General features: G+C 40.3%; 1 protein-coding gene across 5 annotated transcripts in view; it reads left to right on the forward strand.

The window, feature by feature from the left end:
- The first annotated feature begins 5,857 nt into the window (after positions 1-5,857).
- KBTBD12 (kelch repeat and BTB domain containing 12) overlaps positions 5,858-25,459 on the forward strand; it is an 89,416-nt gene continuing 69,814 nt past the window's right edge. For 4 of the 5 annotated variants that reach the window (XM_019718681.2, XM_074340478.1, XM_074340475.1 and 1 more), the window contains exons 1-3: positions 5,858-6,020; positions 14,308-15,489; positions 19,088-19,358. In XM_019718681.2, coding sequence (XP_019574240.1) covers positions 14,420-15,489; positions 19,088-19,358 — 1,341 coding nt within the window. In that variant the 5' untranslated portion in view covers positions 5,858-6,020; positions 14,308-14,419. Of the gene's footprint in view, positions 6,021-14,307; positions 15,490-16,412; positions 16,522-19,087; positions 19,359-25,459 lie in introns of all 5 variants that reach the window. The other variant, XM_074340477.1, reaches the window with a different exon arrangement.

The following is a 25,459-nucleotide window of genomic DNA, read 5'->3' on the forward strand; positions in this document are numbered from 1 at the left end:
ATAGTAGCATGAAGATTAGTAAACAGAAACCTCATTTAAATTGGAGTTGGGAAGGCCAGCAGGGGGAGCTCTCATGCCCTGCTGCTCATCCTCAATTACCCCAAACAGGAAGATAATACTTTCCATCTCCAACAGGAAGATGTTTTTCTACTCTACTACTCCAGCAGGAAGGAAGAAGGAGGATCTTACCTTCACCATGCAACAATTCAGTCAACGAGAGACTGACAATTCAGCCAATGAAAATCCACTACACTTCCAACTCTCAATTTCCTGCAATGGACTCTGTTTACAACAGCCCTTCTGAACTGCCCCCGCCCCCCCCCCCCAAAAAAAAAGAATGGTCCTCTCCGTTGGACTTGCAAATTGTTTGCCATTAGATTAAGTGTCAACAAATTGCAATTTGTTTGTTGTTCCTGAATAAACCCATATTGCTGGAGAAATAGCTGGTTGTCTATTTAAAGTCAACACTAGATAGTCTGTGACACTTCCCTCAGGAAAACCATCGATCCCCTTCCCTGCACCACACCAAACCTTAGCATAGCTAACCAGTCCTTTCTCAGGCTTCCAGGAAACCTCCTACTTGAGGGCAAAGGTCATGGAACTGATTGCTCCTAAGTAGAATTGCCAGATGTGACAAATGAAAATACAGAACCCCAAACAAACAAAAGACCCACAACCAGTTAAATATGAATTGACCATTGTCATGCAGGGTGTCATGCAGGGTCTCTGGTCCTGCTCCCCACATAAGAATGCAGGACATGGTGTCGTGCGGGAGACCCTGCTCGCTGTGCCATTTTTCAGGCGGGGCGGCCTGCGGGGTCTCTGCTCCCGCTCCCCACACAAGAACGCAGGATATGGTGAGGCCAAAAAGGAACACCCACGGAGCCATAGGTAGGGGAGTCATACCACTATGGTCTCACTAGAGGCTGGACCCACCGGACGCGCAACCTGCTGTCCGCCTTTCCGCCAACCGACCGACCGACTCTCCTCCACTCTCCTCGACTCTGTTCCTCTACTCTCTTCCGCTCTCCTCAGCTCTCCTCAGCTCTCCTCGGCATCCTCGGCAGTCCTCGGATCTCCTCCGTAGCCACAGCAGTTATATCAGCGGCCAATCGGCTAACTGGCCACAGTCGACGGCCAATCAGCCACAGCCGATGGCCATCCACCACCCAAGCCAGCACCTTTCCACGTGAGGCCGAGAGCCTGTAAACTACTTTCTGGGGCTCTGTCCCCACACTCCACCCTTACAGGGTCTCACCTCACAATCTACGTGACAAACGTCTTCCGCGAGGGTCCCTGTGCCATATTAGCCTACTGACACCTACGGATGAAAAGAAACGGTAGTCTTAGGAACCAACAATGGCAAATCCCTTCCATCTGGGAGGATACATGCCAGCTTCTTGTCCTGGGAAAGGAGGGTTGCTGCCACTGGCACCTTTCCCGGTTTGTGGTACCAGACCTTTATGGCAGTGCTTGGGGTCCCTTGCATAGTTTCAACATGTAACAGAACAGGGACCCCATAATAGGCCATAGTGAGAGCACATAGTTTCCTCGCAAAATCATCCCGGTATCAGGACCTCTGTATACTACAGTCACTTGCGGTGGCCATTCAGCCACCACCCCTGGTGTCACTTGCAAATCATGAGTCAAACCGGCCCCCCATGGGGCTATCAGGCCCAACCACCAACAGTGGGGGCTTTTGACCTGCCAGGGCCAAGTGCACTACATAGTGATATGTCCCCAGGCGGACAGTCAGACAATCCATTAAATCATGAATTGAAGGCAATGCAGCGTGCAAGGGTGGCGTCACCTTATTTAACTCCCTATAGTCTACAGTCATTCGCCAGGTCCCATCTGGTTTCTTGACAGGCCATACTAGGGAGTTAAAGGGACTGTACGTTGGCCTCACAATATGTGCCTTTTTCAATTCCAATATTGTACGACCAATCTTCTCCTGCCCTCCTGGCAGGCGGTACTGTCGCACTGTAACCACGTGCCAGGGCTGTGGCAACACTTGAGGAGGGTGGTGAGCATGCCCGCGTGTCACCGCTTTCACCACCTGGATCCGGAGACGGAACTCTCCTACCGACGTCTGTAAGCTGAGGCCATGTAGCACGTCCACCCCTAGAATATACTCCGGAACGGGGGAGACATAAACCTTGTAGGTACGAGGAGGAAGCCTTCCTATACCCAGTGGTAAGGAAACAGCTTTCCCAGTCACAGTCTTTCTCCCGTAGCCATCAATACAGATTGCTGGTCCAGAGAACAGTTCTGGGTTCCCATAAACGAGACTGCAGTCAGCGCCAGTAGCAACGAGAGCCAAAACCCTCTGTACATTCGAAGGGGACCAATGTATGGACAGTTCCATGTGGGGCCTCCGGTCCCTGCTCGTCCCCTCTGACCAGGTACCTTGGCCCCACTCCTAATCAAGCTGAAAGGAGTCGGCCTCAAGCGGCTGCATGAAGTCCTAGAGGGACACGGGTCGCGCTTTCCCAGACTCCTCCTTTATGCTTCTCCGGAATTGTTGTTCCGGACGCAACTGTTTCCAAAGTTCCAGCAGGAGTGCATTGGGTTGTCGGTCTATTTTCTTCCTATCAACCCCTGCTGCCACGAGATCACGCCACATCTGTGCGCGTGTTACTCTCTGAGGCCCGCGACCTCGCCCCTTTACCTTTGGTTTGGGTTTCCAGGTCTCAACTGTGCAGACCTCCTGTCTTAACTTCCTTCACCTCCGGCTTTCAACATCCCCTAGGGTGGCCATGGCAGTTGTAACTTCATGGATCTGTCGCCCTACATACGGTGTAAGACTAGCAACCAAGGATCCAAAACCACTCGCAGGTGCAGTATCCAAAACCAGATCTCTCATGCTGGCAGTAAAAAGCTCGTCATCTGGGCCCTGCATGTTGAGGTTAAAAATAGCATGTCTCGTACCCATTTCACGGATTATTTGCGTAAGTTCTGTATATGACTGCCATTGACTCACAGTATCTGGCACCTCGCCAGCCTGTTCCCATATGGTGCGTACCGCAGCAGTGAGCCACTGCATTAGAGAATGGTTGCCCTGGTTGTTGGCCAACCTATGGCAGTTTTGTAACCTTTGTCGCAGGGATGGATGCACTGTCACGAAGGCTAGCTTTTCCATCTCGCCTGGGGAGCAGAGAATGCTGTCTGCTCCCTCGTCCCATAAACGTAATAGCCAAGCCGAGACTGGCTCTCCAGGGCGCTGTCTATACCGTCTCCCCAGCTCCTGCAACTCAGTGGGAGTGTATGGGGTGTAGGTTGTGAACTCAGTCACAGCTGGGTTGCCGGCAGCAACGCCCCCGGGACCCAAAGGTTGCTCACGTTTTACCCTTTGCTTAAAGATTGGCCGGGCTTGGGGGTTGGGAGCTACATTGTCTCCACTTGCTTCCTCCGCCTCTGCCTCAGAGTCTCCACCTTGGGGCCCCTGTTCTAACAGACAGACCCAGGCTTCCAGCGCTTCCAACCGGGACACCTGGTCCGGCACCCGGGCCCCTTCATTAAGCCCATTTTCCGTGTTGAGACTCAAGGCCGTGAGGAACATCCAGCCCATGCGGCTGGCTGTAGCCTTCTCCTCCTCCGGCAACTGCTCAGCCAGAGCCCGCAGGGCCCTCTCCACGCTGGCCGGAGAGCCGTCCATGTCCTCCCACCCCTCCTTGGGGGTCCAACTCCTGAGAACAGTGGCCACCGGACACCATACACTGTGTGTGGGCCACACGTCCTCCTGCCCAGAGTCAGACTCCATTCCTACCTGGTCGGAACCTTGCTCGCCACGCCAGGTGTCTGAGTGGGTGGAGGCCTCGGTGTAAGATGTCCACCACCCTCGGAGCTTAAGGCCGCAGCAGATCACCAAAATGAAGGCAATGCCGTCCATGGCCAAGAGGGTGATGTGCCAGCTTGAGTCTCCCGGGCAGACTGTGCCTCCCGTTCCCGGTGTCGCTCCTCATGGGCGTTCCGAACCTGGGCTCTCACACGCACAAACTGCTCCACCATGCTTCGGTAGGTGTTGGCCGGCACCGTACTCTGCTTATGAAGCTGAGCTTTTATACGTGTAAACTGCTCCAGTATATTCCGGAGAGTTTCAGCGGACACCATACCCTGCTCACTGCGCCATTTTTCAGGCGGGGCGGCCTGCGGGGTCTCTGCTCCCGCTCCCCACACAAGAACGCAGGATATGGTGAGGCCAGAAAGGAATACCCACGGAGCCATAGGTAGGGGAGTCATACCACTATGGTCTCACTGGAGGCTGGGCCCACCGGACGCGCGACCTGCCGTCCGCCTTTCCGCCAACCGACCGACCGACTCTCCTCGACTCTGTTCCTCTACTCTCTTCCGCTCTCCTTGGCTCTCCTCGGCTCTCCTCGGCTCTCCTCGGCAATCCTCGGCAGTCTTTGGTTCTCCGTAGCCGCAGCAGTTATACCAGCGGCCAATCGGCTAACCGGCCACAGCCGACGGCCATCTACCACCCGAGCCAGCACCTTTCCATGTGAGGCCGAGAGCCTGTAAACTACTTTCTGGGGCTCTGTCCCCACACATGGTGAGGCCAAAAAGAAACACCCACGGCGCCATAGATAGGGGTGTCATACCACTATATTCTCGCTGGCAGCTGGGTTGGAGACACAGGAAGCAGGAGCCACACTATCTGCAACCTGCCGTCCACTTCTCTCTGACATCCAACCTCACTTGCTAGCTGCAATCCTCCGTGCTAACTGCAATCCGCTCTTGCTAGCTCAGCCACCATCACCTTGCTAGTCCCCATTTCTGCTAGCATAGCCACGGCAGTTATATTAGTGGCCAATGGCTCACTGGTTACAGCTGACGGCCAACTAGCCACAGCTGATGGCCATCCAATCACAGTTGATGGCTATTTACTACCTGAGCCAGGACCTTTCCACCTTTCCACGTGAGGCCGAGCGCCTGGAAACTGCACTCCTGGCTCTGTCCTCACAACCGTGAAATATTTGGGACACATACTAAAAAATAATTATTGTTTTTTGTGGGGACAGAGTCCTAGATAGCAGTTTCCAGGTTCTCGGCCTCTCGTTGAGGGGTGCTGCCTGGGATAGTAGATGGCCATCAGTTGTGACTAGTTGGCCATCAGCTGTAACAGTTAGCCTCTGGCCACTAATATAACTCCCAAGGCTGAGCTAGCAAGTGCAGATTGCAGCTAGCAAGGGAGTTGGTTGGGTGGCAGAAAAGCAGCTGGCGGACTGCAGATTGTGTGGCTACTGCTTCCTGTGTCTCCAACCCAGCCACCAGTGAGAATATAGTGGTATGACTCCCTTATCTATGGCCCTGTTGGTGTTCCTTTTTGTCCTCACCATATCCTGCGTTCTGGTGTGGGGAGCAGGACCAGAGTCCCCGCATGACAGTGTTTACCAAAATTTACATTTAACTGCCTATTAGTATTTTATCTGGCAACCCTATTACAGGGCCACGTTCAATGACACCACACATAGGGGTTTTGGGTCGTTTTGCATTTTTAAAAAGGATTAAATGGATAGATTTGTCATTTTTAAAAATCCAATTTCCAGATTAAAAAAAAAAAAAGTATCCTCGCTCCCTCCCGGCCGACATTCATTGATGGTGGCCCGGGGAGGGCAGCACCGGAAGACTCCTACAGGCGCAGAACGCCTTCGGAGCTGGAGAGTCTCAGTCTGGAACCAGCACCGGAAGGCCCTCCCAAGGCCCAGAGCGGTTCCCGGAGCTTGTGCTACAAGGTTCCCCAATCCGCACCCCCGCCTGGGGTGCCAAGAGCAAGCACCTGTCACCTCGGAGTTGCTGCCAGCGCCCTCTCTTGAGCCGTCTATTTATGTACCGCTGGGCAGCCCAGCCCCGTATTAGGCAATGCTGGTCAGTCAGCCCCACCCCCATATCCCCCGCGTCCCGCGGACCCTGCGCCCTCCTGACACTGGAGCGCCGGAAGGGCCACCAGGCCCGGTCGCCGGTGGCCCCTGCGGAGCGAGCAGGGCCTTGCTCAAGGCGGGGGGGGGCAGCACTCGGTAAGTAACAGAGTGTAACAGAGTGACGGGGAAACGCGGGCGTCGAAAGCCTTTTATTAGCTGTAGGGACAGTCCGAGGGAGAAAGATCGCGGCCCGGAATTAGGGGTAGCCTTGCAGGTCCCTCTGAGCTTCCCTCAGGTTGTCCTGGGGCCAGACCCTGCCAGCAGGGCTCTGTTTAGTAAGTCGCCTCCTCCTACACACGATCTCTGCCCAGCCAAGGCTGTCTTCCCCGCTTTCTGTCCCATTATTCAGTTTCATAGCCTTCGTGGTGTTATTCTCTAAACTAAGTAGTACTCGATCATTTGCCTCCCTCGCTAGACTGTAAGCTCCAGAAATGTAGAACACTCTTTCTATTCCTGGTTGTCTCTTAGAATCCTGAATAGTGCCTGGCACTTAAAAAAAAAAAAAAACTTCAGTTAACATCAAATGTATCTCCCGGCAACACTTAACGTTAAAGCCCGCAATATAATTACCTTGGATCCACCGCTCCGACCCCCACATGGTTCTTAAGCAGAACTAATGCATATTAAGGTTCTTTGAAAAGAATAAAGCATGGTGAAAATGCAAAGCATTGTGAACTCCTCGAAGGAAGGAAAAAAGAAGCCTATCTTATTTAAATTTATCATCTATATCCGTAGCCTGTTATGAAATGCCTAGTGCATGATTATTACTATTAAATGAATCAGGCATTTGTCCATACTAGTGGGAGACTCAGAGTGCATTTACGGTGGCACAGGTGTTCTAAGCTATTTTCTGCGCAAGATGGTGATGCAACAAATTAGGGTATGGGGATGTAATGGTAAAAACCAGGGTTCACAAACTTAAATGGCTGTAGGATAACTAAAAGGACAGGGGTAGAAAAGCAACAGCAGAAAAAGAATTATAAATGATAACTGATACTCAGGTATCAACAGTCGATAATGTGGGCTAGGGAATGGGAGAGTAGATGTGCCATCTGAGAGCTGGCAACTAATTACTCAGGTCCTTCACACTGTTGTTGCCATGGGAATTAAGGACCCACTGATGCCACATCTTCCATTATTTTCAATAGATGCTAGAATGTTTCAACTTTGTTGACAACTAATTTACAAAAAAGGAAATAGAAAAAGAAATGTCTGTGAGCAGCCAATTTGTGATCTCTGGCTTCAGCTGGTCTCTGAGATGGGGACCAAATTCCTGAGAGCACATGGAGTGAGAAATGGGTGTCACAAAGTATAGGCAGGGAGATTAAGTGAATGATTCTGATTCTGGGTGATTTGTTTAACTTGAACAAAAGGAAAGCAACTTGAAAAATCAACCATAACTTTTATATGTAGAAAATTTTTTTTTCAAGATACTGGTTTATTAACATGTATAAAAGTTTATCATGAACTTGTAATTTAAGACTAAGCAAAGCGTTCATTTAATTGCAGACACCTCATTGAGCAACTCTAATCTGCCAGGCATCATCATAGACAGGTGTTAATACAGAAATGATTAAGACATGAGCCCCCTCTACCCCCAGTGTGCTCATCATTGAAAGGAGAGGCAGACATATACATAAATAAATTGCAGCAACAGTGCAATCACTGTGTTCAAGGTATAAACAAGCAGGGGCAAAGAAGGCCTCACTGAGGAAGTGATGTCTGAACTGAATTTTGAAAAGCCAGTTATATTTTTTCAGGTATAAAAGGATGTATGCATTGTTAGTGGTTCAGTACTACTAAACGTTTGAAAAATGTATTGAAGAAAAGTCAGAGGCAAGAAATGAGGCAAGAAAGGTTAAGAGGTGCCAGATTGTGAAGGGTCTCATAATGCCTGAATGAGGGGTAGTGTTGGTGAAAATAGGCTCGGGATAATTTCTTTAAATATGGGGTAGTGATTTTATACATGATAGTCACCAACTTCCAGAAGGATTTTGTTTTTAACATTGGAACTGGGACATCATTTTCTTATATCATGTTGACATCCCTCAGCTTGCCGACCAGTCTGTTGAGGGGATTTTTAGACACACTGGAATTCAGAACCCTGTCCAAGTCATTTCTAGGTCTTTGGTTTTTTTCATCGATAAAAATTCAAGGCTTTGCTGTTTATCAACTCTGTCATTTCTTGTTATGACCTACTCACCATACTGAACATTTATGGGGGAAAAAGTACACTCTGATTCAGGAATTCAGTAACTTCTTTTCCCATCAAAGCAGGAGTAGAAAGGAATTGTTTCCGTCTTTCCCCCGAAGCAGTTCTCATTGAAACTGGATAAGTAGGTTGTAAGTTTTTGTGTTTTCCGGTCACATTAGTTGGGCTGCCTGCACGTTGACAGGTTAAAAAGAAAATTGTCTTCTTCCCCCTCCTCTTCCTCCTTCTCTCTCTCTCTCTCTCTCTCTCTCTCTCTCTCTCTCTATATATATATATATATATATATATATATATATATATATATATACACATACACCAGGGGATGCCAAAAAATGTACACAAGTGGACACTTTGGTCAATGTTGCTCAAGCAGTAGTTCACCATAATCAGAAGTGTCTGGACCACTTTGAGCACCTCTTGTAATTGCAGAAGTCAAACGTGACTTGTATTCATCTTTTGCTATCGGTATATATTGTTACAATTTTAATCCAGTTTTCCTTTCTTAAAATGTGTATACATATTTTTGGCACCCTCTGTGTATGTATATGCACACCAGGTCTGACAATTAAGTTCACAAACTTGTTGCAACAATGTTGCTAACCTTTTTTGATATCAGAAGGATTTTTCATTATGAATTTGTCCCAACTGGACAGTTAACCAAATTTACTATTTGGAAGTGCTCAAAAGGTTGTGTGAAAAAGACGAAAACGAACTTTTCACCAACAATTCATGGCTCTTGCATCATGACAATGTACCAGCTCACACGGCACTGTCTGTGAGGGAGTTTTCAGCCAGTAAACAAATAACTGTAACTGAACACCCTCCCTACTTATCTGATCTGGCCCCCAATGACTTTTTTCTTTACCCAAAGATAAAGGAAATATTGAAAGGAAGACATTTTGATGACATTCAGTGCATCAAGGGTAATATGATAGCAGCTCTGATGGCCATTCCAGAAAAAGTTCCAAAATTGCTTTGAAGGGTGGACTGGGTGCTAGTGTTGGTGCATAGCTCCCCGAAGGGAATCCTTCGAAGGTGACCTTAGTGATATTCAGCAATAAGGTATGTAGCACTTTTTCTAGGATGAGTTCATGAACTTAATTGTCTGACCTGATGTGTGCATGCGCACAAGAATTAATATGAAACCCGGTCTTATTTTACTATAATATAAGACCGGGTCATATTTTGGAATGGAATGGAATGGAATGCTGGGTCTTGTATTAATTTTTGCTCCAAAAGACACATTAGAGCTGATTGTCCAGCAAGGTCTTATTTTCGGGAAAACATGGTACTATAGTCTATCCGTTCTACTAATGTATATTTAGGTTATCCCCCAATTTTTTTTTCAAACAGTGCTGCTATGAATTTAAACTACTTTTAACTTTAGCAAAACATGGAGGCATTGTCATATATCAATTGTTATTTTTAAAAAGTAGCAAATTTAAAGATAATGTAAAGATGATAAAATTAAACATTGTAAAAGCTAAACATTGACAGTTTAGGTTAACAGTTTTATGCCACATTAAAATTTGTAGCAGTCCATTTCTTACAACGAAATATACTGGACATGAGTATAAGTGCATTTTGGATTTGCAAAGTAATTAGGCTTTATTCTTGTGATTTATATTTATCTTTCCTACTCATTTTTCTCCATTATTATGGGTATTATTAATATGAATGCACCAGTTCAGTCTTCTCTAAATTGGAGCAGAGAATAACCTCCCATTGGTATCATTGAGAACATTGATATAATTTTGTTTTGCTGATGAAAGGAGAATGCCCTCATTAAAGAAAAAGTTGCTGTCAGCTGTCTTTTATTTATGAGCTGTGTCTGTACCCACAAGCAGTTTGTATATGGACCCAAACATATTTTTTTTTAATTAAATTTATTGGGGTGACAATTGTTAGTAAAATTACATAGATTTCAGGTGTACAATTCTGTATTACATCATCTATAAATCCCATTGTATGTTCATCACCCAGAGCCAGAATGTCCTTCGATAGATGAATGGATAAAGAAGTTGTGGTACATATACACAATGGAATACTATTCGGCAGTGAGAAAAGATGATATAGGAACATTTGTGACAACATGGATGGATCTTGAGAGAGTAATGCTGAGCGAAACAAGTCAGACAGAAAAAGCAGAGAACCATGTGATTTCACTGATATGTGGTATATAAACCAAAAACAACAAAAGAACAAGACAAACAAATGAGAAACAGAAACTCATAGACACGGACAATAGTTTAGTGGTTGCCAGAGGGTAAGGGGGGTGGGGGGGGAGGTGAGGGTAAGGGGGATCGAATATATGGTGATGGAAGAACCAAACATATTTATTATTGAAAAATTATTTGTTCAGGTATCCTGCCTCAGCTTTACTATGCAAATTTTACCAAGCAAATTACATGTTGTACGTGCATGGCCTTGTTTACTTCTCCAAACTATTCTTATATAATTCTCAAAACTAATCTTAGGTGAGAAAGCTGAAAGAGGCTAAGAAACTTGATTGTGTTACTAGATAGTAGAGCAAAGATTCAACCCAGGCCTCTAACCCAAGGCAAAGCCCATGTTTCTAATCTCTGATCTACACCACTGTAAACTAACAATAATTTCTGTTGCATGCTCAGTCTATTTTATTTATATACATTATCCCCATTTTACAGATGAAGAAACCAAGGTTTAGAAAGGTTAAATAATTTTAGGATTACAGCATGTGACTAAACTGAGATTCAAACCTAGGACTACCTCACATCCAAACCTACCTACAATGCCAATATCTTTTACGCACCTTATATGTACAAGAAACAATGCTGAGAATGTTTTTGAAGTGTATTTTTTAGGATTTCCATTAGTGAATACTTTTGGTCTATAAATCCATAGCAATTAGGGTAGCTTTCAGGAGTTGTAAAAAAGGCAATTGGAAGGAAGAGATACTTAACAGATATATATATACTCATCTAAAAAATTCATAAATGTTCCTCAGAATGTTTGAAACAGTTATTTCTTTTTTTTTAAATGTTGTTTTGTTGTTTTGGAGCCAGTGTTTGGGGCAGAGAAGCTTCATCCAAATAAAGCATTTATTCAAGAAATTGATTTATATTTGGGAACCTTGGAGACAACCAGATGATCTTTTAAGAATAGTAATCTGACCATTCCCCTTCTCTGGATTTAAGCAGAGAAGTGGAGATTAGGTACCCAGACATATCTAGAAAATGGATTTATTTATAACAGAGCAGGAGTTGTTGACCAGCTGCCTGTTATTGTGTATAGGCCATGAGCTAGCAATTAATTTTATCATTTTAAATAGCTTTTCAAAATGAAAAGAAGAAGAATCATTCAGGACATTTGAAAATATATGACATTCAAGTTTTCAATATCCATAAAATATTTCCTTGGCATACAGCCATGCAAATTTGTTTATTTACTGTTTATGGCTGCTTTTGCATTATAATGGCAAAGTTGTGTTGTTACTACAGAGACAGCTTGGCCTACAAAGCCCTAGTTTGCTGACATTTGCACTAGAAGGAATAGTTAAGAATACAGAGTTTGAAATCAGATGGAACTGGGTAGAAGACTCAGTTTCTGCATCTGTGAAATGTTGTGGCCGTTTAATGAGAAGAGGTAAACTCAGAAGAGTGACTTAGTGTTGCCTTCTATCAAGGAGAAATAAGGATAAGTTAGAGGTTTCTATGGTTCTTTTACTTGACAGTATAATAATAGAAAACACAATAATATGACAAAAGTGAAATTTTGTAGAATATATAGTTGCAATTATAGACAATGTTTTCTCAATATTTTTGCATATGCCACATATAGTGGTAAGGACTCCTGAGTGCCAATAACAGCAGTCTCGATTCAAACTAGCTTAAACAATAAAGGGAGTGGTTTGTCTCTCAAAACTGAAAAATACAGATGTAAGGCATCTTTCAAACTCCATTGCTCTGGATTGTCTACACCTTCCCTATATTGTCCTCATACTAGCTTATGGCGACATGGCTATGGCAGTTCCAGTCCTCTCATCTGTATAACACATGGATACCCACAACCATTGAACCAGAGAGCTGAGCTGCGCTCTGATTATGCCAATGTCATATCTCATACCCATCCCAAACCAGTCACAGTGGTGAGGGATATGGGAATCAATTCCACCCCTATTTTACCAAGTGAAGACAGGTTGGATGCTGGGGAAAACCCAATATTGTCCACTATAAAGTTGTTTTTGAGATATTATGTATAATGTATTTATAAAGAAAGCAAGCACACACTGTACTGATTATTTACCCCATTCTTAACCTCTCTTTTTGAAACTAATGCTACCTATGTTTTTATTACAATAGCCTTATTCCAAAAAGTTCAACAAGGATGGTTTGGCTCCTGCCTTAAAGATACAAAATCCTGGGGTTGTGGTCACAGCATCTGGGTTCTCAGCACCTCATTTCTGTCCCAGCAACATCACAATCAACACTTTAGGGACCAATGAGCCTGAACTTCCTGCAGCTGCTGGATCCAATGATCCTATCTGGGAGTTGCACTTTGCCTTCCAGCATTGGGTAGTATTGCTGTCCTTTGAGAGATTCTTGCACATCAGTGTGATACTAGAAATGTTTAAATATTTATTTCATTATAAGAAAGCTTTTATGCTTTTCAACTTAAAGTGACAACTGTTATCTGTAAAATTGATTGAAGTGTTTATGTATAAGGTAGCCTACGTAACATGATCTGGGCTAGTCCTAGTGTGTTGTGGGAGACTTCAGTAATATAATGACCTTTTAGCCCATAATTGGATTCTCTTTGTAAAAATCTAAAACAAATAAACACTAAATAAACAAATAAACACCATTTTTAACCTGCAAACCCTTACAAAGAAAGCCTTAAGCTTTCATGGAAATAGAACTAAGCTATTAATGCCAGAAAATATGGCAAGGAAGGTTTTATTCCTATTTCAAGTATACAGATTCTCAGATTGGCTAGCTGTTATAATTCCTTTTCATAGGTTTTCTAATAGCCATTATATAGTTAAACATTCCTGTCATGTTTAACACTTGTTTCCTGAAAAGAACTTTAATTCAGCACTTGAAAAAAGTGTCATGTCTCATTGAGACACATGAAATTTCTAATTTTATAGGGTCACAGAGATTTAGAAAATATATAACCTTTACAGCTGACAAATTTTGTTTTCGCATTGTTCAAATTATCACCTCCTCTTGTTTCTTAACTCCTAGTAATGACTTTTCTGCCATCAACATTTATTCTTACTGTATGCAACTATAGCCAAGTAAGAACTCCAAAGGGTGACAGATACTTGAGATCTGCTCCTCACATTAAGGTTTCTGACTCTAGAAATATCATTCATCCAATCAAAACAGCTAATTAACTTCCTGTAAACATCCCATTTCCATTCCTCTGGGGAAGGTGACGATGACTTAAAGAGACTCTTAACTAAACTAGTGCTTTTTAAGTGAAGAAGTGATACAGTCTCTGCCACCATGAAATAGGAAACAAAGAGGAACTGAGTAAGGAGAGAGGAGAGAGAAACGGGATGACTTTTGTGCATATTTCTAAGTTTAGGATGATTTAGTTGTAAGTTTTAAGTACTGTGAAGTCTCAGATCAGCTGACATTTGGTTGTGTTTTCCACAGCATTTGTTTTGAATTACTTGCCCCAGAGCAAAGTTTGAGAATTTTAAGTATTCTCTTTTTCCAGCCATCCTACATAGCCCCTGTTTTGATTTTGCGAATTGGCCATTTTAACATTTGGGTGCATTTTGGGGGGAGGTGAACGTAACCTTTTAGATGATGTTGCATCTCCTCAGAGAGAACATTAAATCTCTGTACCCTTTGCCTGCAGGGCAGCTGTAATTGGTAACTGGAAGTGGAATTGCAAAATGTGCTCATCTTATCACTTCTCTCTTCATTGACCACAAGAGGGAGGACTTTCCAGCCCTCCCAGAAAAATCTCTATTGCTGATTAAGAAAATATTGTTAGTGGTTAAAAATTTACTGTTTATACAATTGACATTATTTTTAAATAGGAAAAAAGTAGTTATCTTAAACTACTCAGTTTGGAATGAGTAATATTTATTTATAATTATTTTTTAGAACTAATGCTGCATTTTAAATTATGGAGAATTTTTTCTTGGAAGAAAACTGCTTCTTTTCTTTCCCTCAGGAATGTTCTAAGACATCTATGTTGCTTTGTGAGTAATCAGAAATGCAAATAGCCCCTCAAGAATCAAGCTAAATTTAAAGAAGACTTACTTAGAAACATTGGATGGTGAATCATGGAGTGCAAGATTGAGGGAAAAGAAAAATACCAACACAGCTTGAATTTACTGAATAAAGTTAAGAACATGAAAGAATTAGCAGAAATGATTGATGTAGTACTCATAGCAGAAGGAGAGAAATTTCCTTGCCACAGACTGGTCCTGGCTGCTTTTAGTCCTTATTTCAAAGCTATGTTTACTTGTGGACTACTTGAATGTACTCAAAGGGAAGTCATACTTTATGACATCACAGCAGAAGGTGTGTCAGTTATATTAAATTACATGTATAATGCAGCTTTGGAGATCAATAATGCCAATGTACAGACTGTAACTATGGCTGCCTACTTTATGCAGATAGAAGAAGTCTTTAGTGTGTGTCAAAAATATATGATGGACCACATGGATGCCTCCAACTGTATAGGTATCTATTATTTTGCACAGCAGATTGGAGCTGAAGATTTATCTGATCAATCAAAGAAATATTTATATCAGCACTTTGCTGAGGTGAGCTTACATGAAGAAATACTAGAAATTGAAGTGCACCAATTTCTAACGCTTATTAAATCTGATGACCTTAACATATCCAGAGAGGAGAGCATTCTGGACTTAGTTCTGAGATGGGTAAATCATAACCAAGAATTCCGCAAAGAGCATCTTGCTGAGCTTTTGAAACAAGTCAGATTGGAACTTATAAATCCTTCTTTTTTAAGACAAGCCCTAAAAAGGAACACAATGCTTCTATGTGATGCAAATTGCATTGACATAATTCAAAACACATTCAAAGCCTTCAAGACACCCCAACAACACCCTCTAAATCTTCGTTATGGCATGGAGACTACTAGTCTTTTGCTTTGCATTGGCACCAATACTTCAGGAATCAGGTCAAGACATAGGAACTATGGGGATGCCAGTTTTTGTTATGATCCTGCATCACAGAAGACCTACTTTGTCTCATCTCCCAAGTATGGGGAGGGTTTAGGAACCGTGTGTACTGGTGTTGTCATGGAAAACAATGCTATAATTGTGGCTGGAGAAGCAAGTGCTTCTAAACTCTCTAGACAAAAGAACAAGAATGTTGAAATCTATAGGTTTGTATCTAGCACTATATTTATAAATTTATTTTCATTATCTTGCTTTGACATTAGCAACAGGATAAAGTACCGCTGAAAGAGTGATGACATCTTAAATGACATGTAGTCAAATTATCCTGTAACTACACATTTTACGTATATCTGTAAAATTCATGATGAAATCACCCACATTTAAAAATTATTTTTATGTCCCTTTTTTAAGAACATGTAGTTGAATTTGTATAAATTAAATGTATGTATGTTGTGATTCCATTGTATATTTTCATTCTTCCTTATTTATCAGTATGATAGGATAGAATGCCTTGCTTTGTTTTTGAAGAGCTTGATATAACTTTTAACCAGAAGAAGTTTATTACCACTGAGTCCTTTGAATTGAGTTTTTTTAGTTCCTACTTCAGAGTAATAAGTAATTTTTTCTCAAATAAAAATTAATTATCTGTCAGTTTTCATTCTCTATCCTTAATTTGTGGATATTTCCTAAACCTCCAATAGTGTAAAATATTTGTAGCCTCAGTAAGAATGCTTCAATCCTAGAATTGTAAGAGGAACAAAGGTGTCTGCTAAGAAGTAGCATATCATCTAGGTTTTGTATGTGAGGACACATACAGTTGTTTATTATTTATTCAGCAAGTATTTAGTATTCAGCTCTTCAATCTAATTGGGTAAATAATAAATATGCACACAGAATACATACTAGAGTAAAGCTCTCCTTCACTATTATTTTCCTCTCAGTTCCCTCTTACCAGGGTTTGTTAAGACTTCAGACAGAAAGTAATTCTTTACAGTAAAGTTGGGACAAAGAAAAAATTAAGAGGTCTGCTATTTTTCTGTCAACTCGTAGAATTCCATTATCTGTTTTAAGTTATCAGCCTGTCCCTTTTTCACATTCATATTTTGGAGATGCGTCTCATCTCTTCTAGTAGTGAGAAGGGAAGGAATGCAGAGTCCTGGATGAGTGACCTGGACCTATCCCCATCGTGGCAGAGCATGTCACTGAGCAGCATGAGCAGCCTTCTTCAGAATTATCAGGTATAGAACACAGAGCCAGGGTATCAATCCTTACAGGAGGAGGAAGCTTTGGCTTTCCCCACATGGTTCTTATAGGTCTGTGCCACTTGTCTTATTTGCTCTTGGTTTTATTTGCTCTTGGTTAGATGCCCTTCTTTCCATCTGAGAGCCTCTTGTTACAAGTACCTCAGGTTCTTTAAATAACTCTTTCTCATCAAGACAGGCCACAAAACCGCCATGAGAATTTATTTTCAGTAAACATCCAATCCTGTCAATGTGTCTTTCTGTTTTGATCCTCAAACATCTTTCCTCTTCTTTTGAAAGTCTGTTTCCCTTTTTTACAGCATATGTCTGACTATATACCCTACTTACCTCTCTTGAATTCAACCAGGTTCCCATCACCAACCAGCTCTTCCACATTGGTCAGAATTAGGGTAAAAGTATCAGTTGCCCTCCTCATTCCCTCCAATAATGAAACTGTCAGCAAGGCAAATAATGAAATTATCAGGAGCATTGCCTTGGACTTAAATGAGACTTCCAGCAGATGTCGGCATATTTAAAGTCTTATAGCACTGCTGAAGATAACTTTAGTGCCAGTTTGTGATATGTGTGAGAAATCATCATCTTGTGGTATTCTTCCTATGGTGTTTCTGTTTCTTATCCCTTTTATTTTTGCCCAGATGCTCTTCAATGTGCTCCTACTTTATAGTTCATAGATTTTCATGCAGACATATTTCTTTTGGACTTAAAAAAAGAAGTAAACTAGTACTCTGGTTGGTCATTTCTTTTCAAAAAGGTATACCTTTCCATCTCCTTTACTTATCTTTCATACTTTGATATACAAACAGCTAAGGATATATGTTGTTTTTAAATGATCAACCTCAGAGAACGTTGAATGCTTTTGTCACTATTATTTTCTTTTTTATGTCATACCCATTTTTCTTAATAATAAATTTTATAGTTTTATCTGGGCATTTTCTCTCCCCGTTTTCAGTTCAAAATGTTAAAACAAACTCAGACTATCAAGTTGCCCAGGAAACTTGTACATCCCAACCATCATGGGATGTGTTTTGTTCTTGGCCCGTTTCTTGAATCATGCCTCAGAAAACAAAACCCCATTTTTTTAGTTCTATGTATATATTCATTCATTGGCTTTGCTTCAGTAGTCCCCACCTATGGATTCCTAATCCTCCTTTCTCTTCTAAAATCCAGTACAATTTAAAATAGTAGTGAAAATACTATTATACCTGTGTTCTAAGAACTTTGGTTTCTTACCTAGAATTACATATAAGACAGCTATCGTGAAACTTGATAAATTTCTGCATTCAGTTTGTGACAAGACAGGCATGCCCACTAGGAAAGGAGCATAATCTAACTTTCCAGTCAAGCTTAAAATAAAAGGTTATTTCTGGAGAAGAATGTAAGAGTTGACCTATGATAACTGGAAAAAACTCCTATAAATATGATCAAATATCAAATGTTTGATTCAAAAAAGTAGTCTATACTTTAAAATTATACTCTGTATAGAGCACACCCATATAATTTCTTCATTTGTTTCCAAACAGAACTTTTATTTTCCATATTTTCCTGTTTTTGTTTTGTTTTAGTTTTGAAGTCCAGGTATACTTTCTGATTTTCTAGAACAGATCTAATATCACATATTTTACCCCACTGTTTCCATAAGTACTTTTGTCCTTCATAGACTATGTGTCCAAAATCGTGATTGGAGAAAATAGACTTAGCACTATGAAGAGGCAAGACAAAGGGCAGCCACAGACTCATATACTTAGTGACTGTATAATGCCATGCACATGCACACGCACACGCAGGTGATCAGTTCATGTGTTGTGCTCCTGGAGGTACGGAGAGCCATATATCCTAGTGTCCCTACCTCCCAAGATTTTTCTCAGGCTGACATAATTATTCATGGAAGAAATTACTGAAACTGACATACTTAGGGTATTAATAGAGGTGTTAAATGCCCAGCAGACACCTGAAGATGGGTTTTTATACACCTACAGGTGCTCTTAATGCTGTTCTAAGCCAGTTAGAACTCAAAGAATAATCCTTGAAATTCTACACATCCTACATCATCCCATCAGAAGTCTCTGAATTGAGATATTTTCAGAATTTCTGCTCTAAAACTGATTTCTTCAATGTAGTATTAAAGTGAAACTTCTAAGTCTACAGAATGAGACTTTTTCTTCTTTATTTTTACTTATTCTCTTATGGTAAAATTACAAATGATTTGCTGTAAGACTTTCCTATTTGTTCTTGATATTATTTCCAAGAATTAGGAAATGAAGGCTAGTCATGGATAATCTATATTTTTTCAATTGATTATTTTTCCTAAAATTCTGCAGGTAGGTGTGGTTAATTGTTTCTATGCACATTATATTTTCCTCATCAGTCCTTGCAAAAAAAAATCATAAACCTGTGTCACTGTCTTATATTGATGTTTTTTCCTCTCTAATTAGAAGAACAAAATCATGTCATTTTTAGTTGGAAAAGAAATTTAAGTGTGTTTCTTGGATAAGTTGTTTTCATGTTAACTCTAATCCTGTGTTCTCTCTCTGTTAATTTACAGGTATCATGATAGAGGAAACCAATCTTGGGAAAAGTTATGCACAACTGAATTTCGAGAGCTCTATGCTCTGGGCAGTGTTCATAATGACCTCTATGTTATAGGAGGACAGATGAAAATTAAAAACCAGTATCTTATTACAAACTGTGTTGATAAGTATTCTGTAGAACGGGACAATTGGAAAAGGGTGTCTCCCCTCCCACTACAATTGGCATGTCATGCTGTAGTAACAGTGAATAATAAACTTTATGTGATTGGAGGCTGGACCCCTCAGGTTAAGAAATTTCCTATGTACCTAATTGGCATGGTTATGCTGAGTCTGGCTGCTATGTTGAAAAATGTTGTTGTTGTTGAATACTAAAAGAGTCTAACTTACATTTTGGTAAAGTGCTTTTTTTTTTTTTTTAACTGGGGAATATTGTGTTTCTTCAGTGCCCATCAGCTCCAAGTCGTTGTCCTTCAATCTGGTTGTGGAGGGCACAGCTCAGCTCCAAGTTCAGTCACCATTTTCAATCTTAGTTGCAGGGGGCGCACCCCACCATCCCATGCCAGGATTGAACCGGCAAACTTGTTGTTAAGAGCTCGCGCTCTAATCAACTGAGCCATCTGGCCACCCCTCTGGCAGCTCAGTAGAACCAACTGAGCCATCTGGCCACCCCTCTGGCAGCTCAGTGGCAGCTCAGCAGCAGTTTGTTGTCTTCAATCTAGTTGTGGAGGGCACAGCTCACTGGCCCATGTGGGAATCGAACTGGCAACCCTGTTCAGAGCTCGTACTCTAACCAACAGAGCCATCCAGCCACCCTAAAATACTTTTTATTTTATAGAACATTAAACTTAAGATTTTAAAGTGTTAAATCAGTTTAGGAGAATACATTTTAAAGTGTGTTATTCATAGCACACTTTGTTTGCTATTCATGCTGTGTTCTTCATAATTCTTTCCATTTTCCTAATTATGAAAGATACTTATGCTGAGAGATTATCTGTAGGGAGCACCTAAGGAGAAGGCGGAGAAGCTGGGTCTTCACCTCAGTGCTGTCTGGTTAATAGCTGTGTGATATGAGACAAGTAACTCTTAATGTCTTTTCCACATTTAATATTCTTACTCTAAGTAGAAAACCAGAATACTCATTCAGTGTTGGCACAATTGTTTCCACAAAAGTATATTGTGATTTTAAACACTTTATGCCTTTGCTGGGCATCAGCAGATAGAGAAACAGAATACTGTTTGTATTGAAGCCCAGCAAAGTGATGGCAAGCCAAAACTGAAAAGTCAGTGGAGTGTGAGCACAGAAGTCCTGTACTTTCTCGTGGGAGTCCCTCCTAGTGCCTTGAGCTCTCACAGTAGTATCACTTGAGCTGCCTTTTGCCCGGGCCAACCAGTGTTTTTTAATAGAAATTAATGTAACTAGCTCCTTGTTCACTCACATAAAGTAAGTTTATTTTTGTCTATATCATTTCTTGTTTCTTCATATTTGCTTCATGATAAAACTGATGCTTTTGTATTCATTTCATAAGCTTGGACTTTGCCAGTTATAGCATATTATACCTGTTTTAAAAACTTAAACTTTACCTTTAATACATTTAAAATTTTGTGCTATGTATCAAAAAGTACAGATTTAATCACAGATGTTAGCTGATATCTGACAAATTATTTGTAATTAAACTTTTTCAGAACTATCCACTACATAGTTCATTTTTCATGAATAAGCTCCAAAGACATCTTAGAAGCTTTTTACTTTTCTTCCACTAAAATGGAGATTAAATACTTGCATTAGAAAGAAATATTAACCTTAGAAGGAAAATTAAAACAATAAAGTCAGTATTTGTTTATAATGTCTTTGAACAGATGACATGTGAATATTTATTGCTTAACAAAAGCTTTTGCTACTCTGTACATAATATAATACATTAAATTGCAAGGTAACATGGGCTTGTCATTGCAACCATAACTATCATAATTCTTGATTCATTTAAAGTAATTAACTAAAATTAATTGCACACAATTTTCATAAGTATGGCAATTCTTTCTGTGTGGAACACTTGCATCCAAAACAAAAAATAAATAAAAGACACTTAATCATCCTTAGCCTAAAGTCATAACAGTTCCTGAAACATTGTAGAAAGCAAAATTACTTAACCTGAAGTTTATGAGTAGGAGAAGCCACATACATCTCCTTGAGAATAAACAGTTATTCAATTTACACTGCTTCTAGTCATTAAAATATATATACATATATATTTTTTATTTATAAAATAAATACATAAAATAACTGCAAATAATTTATATTAATCCATATATCTTGAAAATTCTTTTTTTATTTATTTTTTAAATTTATTGGGGTGACAATTGTTAGTAAAATTACATAGATTTCAGGTGTACAATTCTGTATTACATCATCTATAAATCCCATTGTGTGTTCACCACCCAGAGTCAGTTCTCCTTCCATCACCATATATTTGATCCCCCTTACCCTCATCTCCCACCCCCAAACTCCTTACCCTCTGGTAACCACTAAACTATTGTCTGTGTCTATGAGTTTCTGTTTCTCATTTGTTTGTCTTGTTCTTTTGTTGCTTTTGGTTTATATACCACATATCAGTGAAATCACATGGTTCTCTGCTTTTTCTGTCTGACTTATTTCGCTCAGCATTACACTCTCAAGATCCATCCATGTTGTCACAAATGTTCCTATATCATCTTTTCTTACCACCGAATAGTATTCCATGGTGTATATATACCACAACTTCTTTATCCATTCATCTATCAAAGGACATTTTGGTTGTTTCCATGTCTTGGCCACCGTAAACAAAGCTGCAATGAACATTGGAGCACATGTGTCTTTATGTATAAATGTTTTCAGATTTCTTGGGTAGATACCCAGGAGAGGGATTGCTGGGTCATATGGCAATTCTATTCGTAATTTTTTGAGGAACCTCCACACTGCCTTCCATAACGGCTGCACCAGTCTGCATTCCCACCAACAGTGTATGAGGGTTCCTTTTTCTCCACAGCCTCTCCAACATTTGTTACTATTTGTCTTGTTGATGATAGCCATTCTGACTGGGGTGAGGTGATATCTCATTGTGGTTTTGATTTGCATTTCTCTGATGATTAGTGATGTTGAGCATTGTTTCATATATCTATTTGCCATTTGTATGTCCTCTTTGGAGAAATGTCTCTTCAAGTCCTCTGCCCATTTTTCAATTGGGTTGTTTGTTTTTTTGTTGTTGAGTTGCATGAGTTCCTTGTATATTCTGGATATTAGCCCCTTATCGGAGGCACTGTTTGCAAAAATCTTCTCCCATTCAGTTGGTGGCCTCTTTATTTTGTCAATGGTTTCTTTTGCTGTGCAGAAGCTTTTAAGTTTCATATAGTCCCATTCGTTTATTTTAGCTTTTACTTCCATTGCCTTTGGAGTCAAATTCATAAAATGCTCTTAGAACCCAAGGTCCATAAGTTTAGAACCTATGTTTTCTTCTATGCAGTTTATTGTGTCAGGTCTTATGCTTAAGTCTTTGATCCATTTTGAATTAACTTTGGTACATGGTGACAAATAGCAGTCCAGTTTCATTCTTTTGCACGTGGCTATCCAATTCTCCCAGCACCATTTATTGAAGAGGCTGTCTTTTCTCCATTGTATGTTTTTAGCTTCTTTGTCAAAAATTATCTGTCCATATTTATGTGGTTTTATTTCTGGGTTCTCAATTCTATTCCATTGGTCTATGTGTCTGTTTTTCTGCCAATACCATGCTGTTTTGATTATTGTAGCCCTGTAGTACAAGCCAAAGTCAGGAAGTGTGATACCTCCATTATTGTTCTTTTTTCTTAAGATTGCTTTGGCTATTCGGGGTCTTTTGTGGTTCCAAACAAATCTGATGATTTTTCGTTCTATTTCTTTAAAATATGCCATTGGGATTTTGATGGGGATTGCATTGAATCTGTATATTGCTTTGGGTAGTATGGCCATTTTAACTATGTTGATTCTTCCAATCCATGAGTATGGAATGTCTTTCCATTTCTTTGTGTCTTCTTCAATTTCTTTCAAAAATATCTTATAGTTTTCAGTATATAGGTCTTTCACATCCTTGGTTAGGTTTATTCCTAGGTATTTTATTCTTTTTGCTGCAATTGCAAAAGGAATTGTTTTTTGTATTACTTTTTCTGAGATTTCATTGTTAGTATATAGGAAAGCAATGTACTTTTGTACGTTGATTTTGTAGAGAGCAAGTTTACTGTATTCGTTGATTGTTTCTAATAGCTTTTTGGTGGAGTCTTTAGGGTTTTCTATATATAGTATCATGTCACCTGCAAAGAGTGATAATTTAACTTCTTCATTCCCAATTTGGATGCCTTTTATTTCTTTCTCGTGCCTGATTGCTCTGGCAAGGACTTTCAACACTATGTTGAAAAGCAGAGGTGATAGGGGATATCCCTGTCGTGTTCCTGAACGTAGAGCAAAGGGCTTCAGTTTTTCACCGTGAATTATGATACTAGCTGAGGGCTTGTCATATATGGCCTTTATTATGTTAAGGTATTTTCCTTCTATACCTATTTGATTAAGTGTTTTAATCATAAATGGATGTTGTATCTTGTCAAATGTTTTTTCTCAATCAATTGATATAATCATATGATTTTTGTCCTTTATTTTGTTTATGTGACGTATCACATTGATGGATTTGCGTTTGTAGAACCATCCTTGTGCCCCGGGGATGAACCCCACTTGGTCGTGATGAATGATCTTTTAAATGCAGTGTTGTATTCGATTTGCTAGAATTTTATATAGTATTTTTGCTTCCGTATTCATCAGGGATATTGGTCTGTAGTTTTCTTTCCTTTTTTTTTTTTTTTTTGTGCTGTCCTTAACAGATTTTGGTATCAGGTTAATGTTGGTCTCATAAAATGAGTTAGGGAGTACTGTCTCTTCTTCAATTTTTTGGAAAAGTTTGAGCAGGATCGGTATTAGATCATCTTTGAAGATTTGGTAGAATTCACTAGTGAAGCCATCTGGTCCCGGACTTTTGCTTTTGGGAAGGTTTTGGATGACTGATTCAATTTCGTTACTGGTGATCGGTCTGTTTAGATTTTCCAGTTCTTTATGGTTCAGCCTTGGAAGGCTATATGTTTCTAAGAACTTGTCCATTTCTTCTAGGTTGTTGAATTTGGTGGCATATAGTCCTTCATAGTATTCTTGGATGATCCTTTGTATTTCTGTGGTGTCCGTGATAACTTCCCCTCTTTCCTTTCTGATTTTGTTAATTAGTGTCTTCTCTCTTTTTATCTTAGTGAGTCTAGCCAAGGGTTTGTCAATTTTGTTAATCTTTTCAAAGAACCAGCTCTTTGTCACATTAATTTTTTCTATTGTCTTTTTGTTCTCTATTTCATTTAGTTCTGCTCTAATTTTTGTTATTTCCTTTCTTCTGCTGACCTTGGGTTTTACTTGTTCTTCTTTTTCTAGTTCTTTAAGGTGTAACATGAGGTTATTTATTTGGGAGTTTTCTTGTTTCTTGAGATAGGCCTGTAATGAGATAAATTTCCCTCTTAAAACTGCTTTCGCTGCATCCCAAAAATTTTGGTAGGATGTATTTTCATTGTCATTTGTTTCTATGTATCTTTTGATCTCTCCTCTAATTTCTTCTTTGACCCAGTCCTTCTTTAAAAGTATGTTGTTTAATCTCCATGTATTTGTGTTTTTTCCACTTTCTTTTTGCAGTTGATATCCAATTTCAAAGCCTTGTGATCAGAGAATATGCATGGTATGATTTCAATCTTCTTAAATTTGTTGAGACTGATTTTATGTCCCAATATATGGTCTATCCTTGAGAATGTTCCATGTACACTAGAAAAGAATGTATAGTCTGATGTTTTAGGATGAAGTGCTCTATAAATGTCAATTATGTCCATTTCATCTAATGTGTCATTTAGGGCTACTATTTCGTTATTTATTTTCTGTTTGGATGATCTATCCATAGCTGTCAATGATGTATTTAAGTCCCCTAGTATAATTGTGTTTTGGTCAATTTCTCCCTTTAGTTCTGTTAGTAGTTGCTTGGTGTATTTCGGTGCTCCCTGATTGGGGGCATAAATATTGATGACTGTTATGTCTTCTTGTTGTACAGTCCCTTCACCATTATGAAATGTCCATCTTTGTCTCTTGTTATCTTTTTCACCTTGAAGTCTGTTTCATCTGATATCATTATGGCTACACCTGATTTTCTCTGGGTACCATTTGCTTGGAGTGTCAATTTCCACCCTTTCACTTTCAGTCTATGCTTGTCCTTGTAGCTGAAATGTGTTCTTGGAGACAGCATATGGTTGGGTTTAGTTTTTGGATCCAATCTGCTACTCTGTGCCTTTTTATTGGTGAGTTCAGTCCT

The sequence above is a fragment of the Rhinolophus sinicus genome, linkage group LG09, assembly GCF_036562045.2.
Source record: "Rhinolophus sinicus isolate RSC01 linkage group LG09, ASM3656204v1, whole genome shotgun sequence".
Classification (NCBI taxonomy): Eukaryota; Metazoa; Chordata; class Mammalia; order Chiroptera; family Rhinolophidae; genus Rhinolophus; species Rhinolophus sinicus.